Source organism: Fopius arisanus, unplaced genomic scaffold, assembly GCF_000806365.1.
Source record: "Fopius arisanus strain USDA-PBARC FA_bdor unplaced genomic scaffold, ASM80636v1 scaffold00061, whole genome shotgun sequence".
Taxonomy (NCBI): domain Eukaryota; kingdom Metazoa; phylum Arthropoda; class Insecta; order Hymenoptera; family Braconidae; genus Fopius; species Fopius arisanus.
Window position 1 is genome coordinate 673,002 of NW_011887800.1, and position 6,946 is coordinate 679,947.

Consider the following 6,946-nt stretch of genomic DNA (forward strand, 5'->3'; position numbering starts at 1 on the left):
CAGACTGCTGCCCTGTGGATGTCAGGATCTCTAATGTTCTGTGGGAGTTGTTACTATTACGCATTCACAGGTGACAAACGCTTCAGCAAAATCACCCCTTTTGGAGGTACTTGCTTTATTCTAGGATGGCTCACCATGTGCATATAAATAAATTAAGAGAACAAAAAAAGTATTCCCTCTTATGGGGTCGGCTACTACGATGCCGCTGGGGTCACTCAAACCCCCAGAACTGAGCCTCTACTTTGATCAATCCTCTTTGGCGTTTACGCTCTTTAGTCAGAAAATCATAGCGGTGGCGCATGAACTAATCCAGAGAAATTACGTGACCAAATAATAAAAGACACAAGCCGACAGCGTCGATATTTTTGAGAGACCATGAATGTAAATAAAACAGAGCAACTGAAAAATTCAATTCTATGATCCCATTGTACAGGTTCGATTTTATCTCAAATTTTCAGGAAATGTGCCTAAGCAGTGTAAGAATCGAATGAATGAGGAATGAAATAGTGATAAACCTTTCTAATCCAGTTTTTTCATAAATACCGGCGCGTGGAAAAATTCGCCGGGAAAATGATTGAGCTTCAAATCGATCCATCGCACTGTACGCGTCCGATGTTTCTCAAATTTCCAGGAAATGTGATTAAAGAGTGCAAGAATCGAATAGAAAAGAAAAGAAATGGTGCTAAACCTTTCTGATCGAGTTTTATAGTGAATGCCGACGGGTTAGGACCTGGCGGGTGCAAAAATTTGGGGTGAGCTAATTTTGAGCTTCAGATCGATCTGTAACCCTCGTATAATCGTCCGATTTTTTTTTTTTTATTTTCATGTGCCCACCGATTGTGAGAATCGAATGAATGAAAAAAGAAATTGTGCTGAATCTTTTTGGTCGATTTAAATTATCGATACTCTCGCTCTCGCGCCCTCTTCCATGTTGAAGGTTCTGTCCAGGTGTTCTTCACTATATTTCTGTTTAGAGCGGCTAATGCCGGCTAAAAAAATATTCTGCACCTGATTCAAGGTCTGAAACGACCAATACTTGTACCCTTTTGTATTTTTTTGTATTTTTTTTTCAGAACTTTGGTCAACGAGTGTATCCATCGAAATGATAATTATGTGAAAGTCCATACATTAAAAACGAATGGAGTCGGCTTATTTTTGATAAATTGTAGAATAAAAAACACTCCAAAAATCATAACTGAGTCCCAGGTTGCGTCGAAAGATAAAGAAAAATTTTGACGAGATCAATCAAATCAATTATAAGGTCGAAAAACAAATAGATAACTCGATTCTCAATGATAAGAAGCTCATCAATTTTACTGGACGGCTATATTTCTTACAAAGATATGCCGGAGTGAGATATTCCGATGAATTTTTATATTCAACATAAAATTGTATCAATGAAATTTTGGAACGCACTACGTGATAATATCATGTCCTAGATGTTATAAAGTTCTGACATTTGGAAAGTTTGTGGACGATACTGGAAAGCCTTGTCAAACCGTGTGCGGTATATACAAGGTTGTGTGCAGCTGCATTACGGTACTATAGAACTGCAGTGCAGTTGAATCATTATTTAGTGATTGTCACATTTAATGAATTATATATTACATTATTGTAATAAGTGATCTGTCCCCGTAGAATATTCTGATGGTACGTAAATATTTTGGTTTTTTATAGTTAAATGAATTAATAAACGTTTCATAACCTGTCAGTTATTCACTTTCATTTCTTCTATACTTTTTTTGTTCTATACTTTATTTATTCCACACAAAATTAAATGAAAAATTGTTCACCTAGTTTAAATCAAAACAATTTATTATTTGGATGAAAATTATTTAGGACCTCTCCTAGACGTTTACCATTTATTATTTTTGAGTCACAGTTTTTCAAAAAAATTTCTTTACCGCATGACGATTCACGTAATTTATTTTTTTTTTTTCAGGAGGACGGAGTGAGATTTCGTCAGAATCGCGTGTTCAAGAACTCTGATGAGGCCCTTTATACTCTTCCAGGTGCCACAAAGAGGAGAAAAACTTTAACAGATAACACACAATATCTTCTCTTCGTTCTTATATTTTTTTTATCGGCCTCCATAATAATTATTGTGGTGGAAAAGTATCTTCCTGAGCCACAACTAATCAGTAGCGAAGGCTCGTACCCAGGAAGATTTGTAGCTGAACGCGCCAGGAATCACATCGTTAATTTGACATCCCTTGGTCCTCGAGTTGCGGGAAGTTATGAAAATGAAGTTCTGGCTGTTCGTTATCTTACCACCGTTATTAATGACATTGCTCAAACAGCCAGTCCTAATCACAGAATAACTGTTGACATCACGAAACACAGTGGAGCTTTTCCACTTACATTTTTGGATGGCATGACAAATGTGTATAGAAATGTACAGAATGTTATCGTCAAACTAGGACCTAAAAAATATGCTGAACATAGTCTACTGTTGAACTGTCACTTTGATACATTTGTAGAAAGTCCTGGTAAGCACTGAAACGATTACCATCAGTACATCTCCATTTTTTATTTTTTATAGAGTATGACATTAGCCCATGGCATTCAGCAAGCATCCACTGACAATTAGGGCCAATCGACTCTCCTGAGTCAGTTCTCTCGTTAATCCCTTTCCATTGATGATTCTTCTCAATTATTCTGCTACTATTAATTGTGACCTAGAGATGGTTATTCATATAATCCAGATTGGGCTATATGAATCCAGCTTCATTCTTCATTTGCGATTCCATCTCAATATGTGCTTTCCTAGAAACCAATTCTAATTTTCAATAAACCAATTCTAAGCCTAATTGACCTCTCTCCATATTGCTAGCTGCACTTGTTGGCCATAAGACAATAATGGGTTATCTTTGATTAATTTTTAGAGTCCTAATGAATTCATGCATTATTAGCATTAGTCGTGAACAGCCTGAACTATTGACAGGTTGTTATTCTTTCATGGTAGATTTTGGGCTCGTGAAACATGATACACATTTCATTCTTTGCGTATTTTTATTAATTTATTATTTTTCTGGTATCTAGGAGGGTCTGACGATGGAGCCGGCTGTGCGGTTATGCTAGAGATACTTCGAGTGATGGCTCAAAGTCCCAAGATGTTCAAGTATAACATAATTTTTTTATTTAATGGTGCTGAAGAGAACTTACTACAGGTAAATATGGAATTGAAGTACTAGATCTAGGCGTCAGAGAATAAAGAAGCTTTTTCAACCAATTCTTTCCCATTTAGGCCTCCCATGGGTTTATAACGCAGCATTTATGGGCTAAAGAAGTGAAAGCGTTCATTAATTTGGAGGCTTGTGGGGCTGGAGGGAGAGAACTACTTTTCCAGGCGGGACCTGATGATCCATGGATGATTGAGGTAAGTATCAAATAACCAGTTTGATTCTAAGGGAGAATTTGCATGAAATTATTTCATTAACACGAGTCTTTTTATATTTTGAGATCTATTCAGAAACAGTTCCATACCCGTATGCCTCTTCATTGGCGCAGGAAATATTTCAGAGCGGAATAGTTCCAGGAGATACGGATTTTCGGATATTCAGGGATTTTGGAAAAATTTCAGGTATTTTCGATTATCCATTTCTTATTATTTTATGTCATCGAAAATGATTACAAAATATCATAAAGCTCTCGTCTAATCTTAGAATAATGTAGATGACTTTTTATTTAAGAAGTTGAATGTAGACGAACCAGAAGACACTTCAGTGGTGAAAAGTTCGAAGGAATGAGTGACTTCGCATAATCGAGACTTTTGTATTTCAATCTAATTTATTTGTTTTCTAATGGATTTGTTTCATGTATTTTCGATTCAGGAGTGGATTTCGCGTGGTCAACGAATGGCTACGTTTACCACACTCGTTTCGACACAGTCCACCAGATTCCTTTAGGATCTCTTCAACGAACTGGTGACAATATCTTGGCCCTCTCACAAGGAATTACATCAGGCCACTACCTTGGGAACACATTCCTTCAAACCACCGCCAGCGGTCTTGTATTCTTCGACTTTTTGGGAGCCTTCGTTGTCCGGTGGCCCCAGTACGTTGCTAGCATTGTAAATCTTCTGAGCATTTTCGCTGGTGCCTACTCAATATACCTGAATATTCACTATATTCGAAGGGAATTGAAATCCTATACCTACATTCTTCAAGTTTTCGTGTGCATCGGAATAATTTTGAGCTCGTGGTTGATCTCATTATTCTCGGTGACGTTCATCGCTCTAGTTTTTACGAAGCTTGGAAAAGTAATGAGTTGGTACGCTAGACCAGCTTGGTTATTTTTTTTGTATGTTTGCCCAACAGTTTCTATATCAATGCTGTGGTTCATGTTCGCCGCAAGGTATCAACGTAAAGAAGTACAATCCCCGTGGATTTTGTATCAAATGTACAGCGATGCTTATAGTATCATCTGGATGCTGATTCTATTTTGCTGCCTTATATTGGAAATACGGTCGGGATTCATTCCTCTCCACTGGGTGATCTTTCCCGCTATTGGAAATATAATTAGACACGGTTTCTTTGAAAAATGGAGAGACTGGAGATGGATATGTTATCAAGTTGGAGTCTTGAGTTTACCATATATTCAATCCTTTTATCTATCCATTGGAGCTCTTAATTTATTCATACCCATCATGGGACGCTCTGGCGCTAGCATTAACTCCGAAGTCGTTATTGCAAATATGATTTCGATTTTATTTTGCCTCATGCTGAGTTTCACAATGCCAATAGTGTTATTGGTTCGAAATGCTGGACGAGTCATCAGTGTGGTTATTGGACTGTTCTTATTATCAGCAGCTGTGCTTATCCTGACTCCGCTAGGATTTCCATACAGTGGAGATGTCACTTCACCTGCTCCGCAACGATTTATGATTATTGTAAGTCATTTTTTAATTTAATTATGTAGATTTTAAGCCAGTACTGAATGGACCATACATAATAGTACTGAAGGTTTTTATGTAGCTCTAGAGTGTTTTTTTTTTTTGAGAATGGTGTTATAGTCTTGTTACCTGAATTCAACCGTCTCTGCAAAACCTAGTCCACTGAATTAGATTTAAGTGCGTATTAGTGAATTGCATTTCTAAATTTTGCTTAAGATCAAGTATTTTATTATTATTCATCATAATATTTAATATGACGTTATTACAGATGTTGAAAATCAATAATTGTTTATCTTCTTGTTGCAGCATACTCAAAGACACTATTATGATGCACAAGGCAGCATTCGATATTCAGGTACAGGGTACTGGATTGTTGACTTGGATATGAATAGCCCACATAGTGTGCAAGCTATGGTGCCGGAAGTTGGGGCTATCATACCTACTACCAAAGACTGCGAAGAACAGCTATTCTGTGGCTTACCATACTTGATGCCTGTCACAACATTTTTATGGTAACATATTGAAATTTTCGTATTCTACAGTACTTTATTCTGCTAGAACTAAAAGTTATTAATATTTTATTTTTATTTTTAACGGAATTCGTTGCAAGTTCTTGCAAGAACTTGGAACTGGCCATCGCAAGAGAGCCTTCAGCCCGTATTAATATTTTTGTTGCTTTTACAGGAAAACTAGTTGGATTCCAGGGCCTGCCCCTATCATAAATATTCCGACAAAACTTCATTTGGTATCTAAAATAATTAATAAGGATCATGCGACATTCACTTTTAATGTAACAGGTAAATATAAATCTGTTCAAGAAACAAATATGATTGTTGTGGGGAGTTTGGGGCGAGTATCGAAATAATAGCTCGTGGTTGGAGAATTATAGTGCTTGTATTTAAGGATTTTCCACACACTTACGAGCCAAAATACACGTTTTTTAAAAATTTTTTGACAAATTATCGATGGGATTGATGTAAAAAAATATAAAGTTTTTGCGTTATTTTTTTCAAAAGTTTAAAAAAAAATGGCGAAAAATTTTCGCACCACTTTGAAACTTCGTGAGTCATTAAATAAAATGAAAAATGAAAAAACGTAAAGTTTAGCTATGTATGGACACCCTTAAATATTATGAGATGTGTTTGCATGGTCGACTTATCCTTCGGCGAAAGTGCGAGAGTTGTTCTGAACTTTCACGAGAGACAGGATACCCACACTTGCACCTTCTGCGAAGTACTCATCCAATAATTATTATTAACTCATTTTTTCTCTATCCAATTTATAGGTCCTGATCATATAGGAATAATAATATCTCCCTACAAAGGCGTGAAATTGAATCAATGGACAATACTGGACGGCGACCCTTTAGCGTGCCCTTCATGGAACAACAGAGAAGTCTACTTTGTCTACTATGCCTGTGCCTCAGACTGCATTCCTTATAATTTTTCAATAAAACTGAAAGTGCCGCAAAACCATGAAGGGCCAATTCTGACAATCGCCTTAGCAGGACACTTCCTGCATGGTGAAAATCAACAATCTTCGAAATTCAAGAGGTTTCTCCGCCAATTTCCTCCTTGGACTGTAATCACTCCTTGGACAGCTTCGTACACTTCATGGGAATTTTAGTAACAATAGAGAAAATGCATTAGAAACACAATTTCCAGCGTATCACATTTGCTTAATTCAATAAAGTCAGTATCGAATCGTTTAAGTGTTGAAAAAAGGCCCCTATTCCATTTCGGACTAGTAGAAAGTTTTTGTGATTATATTGGTCTGTTTTCTACTTCACTTTAAGGTGCGGAGAAATTCGAAAATAATGAGTTCTTTTGCCAATTTTTAACGGAATTTACTGCAAGAACAATTAGGAATTTTTATTTAACAATATGTTATCAACTGAGGAAGTATATATACACATTTATATATTTGGTCTATACACCACTTGTATTGAATTCTCCGAAGACCTCAAAATATGAGATAAAGGCAACTCCGGAACAACAAGGGCAGTTTTAACAAACAAAAATAAAAAATAACCCTTTGTATTTTCATTCGACT

At 36.5% G+C, this 6,946-nt stretch overlaps 1 protein-coding gene across 1 annotated transcript; it reads left to right on the forward strand.

Annotated features, from left to right (window-relative positions):
• Positions 1–211: 211 nt before the first annotated feature.
• On the forward strand, positions 212–6,940 carry LOC105268815 (endoplasmic reticulum metallopeptidase 1). Its single transcript, XM_011308654.1, has 10 exons — positions 212–752; positions 1,074–1,650; positions 1,943–2,489; positions 3,043–3,170; positions 3,248–3,379; positions 3,463–3,583; positions 3,834–4,891; positions 5,201–5,406; positions 5,579–5,691; positions 6,180–6,940. The coding sequence occupies exons 2-10, from the start codon at positions 1,648–1,650 to the stop codon at positions 6,518–6,520; spliced, it is 2,649 nt and encodes an 882-aa protein (XP_011306956.1). The 5' UTR covers positions 212–752; positions 1,074–1,647; the 3' UTR covers positions 6,521–6,940.
• Positions 6,941–6,946: the final 6 nt, after the last annotated feature.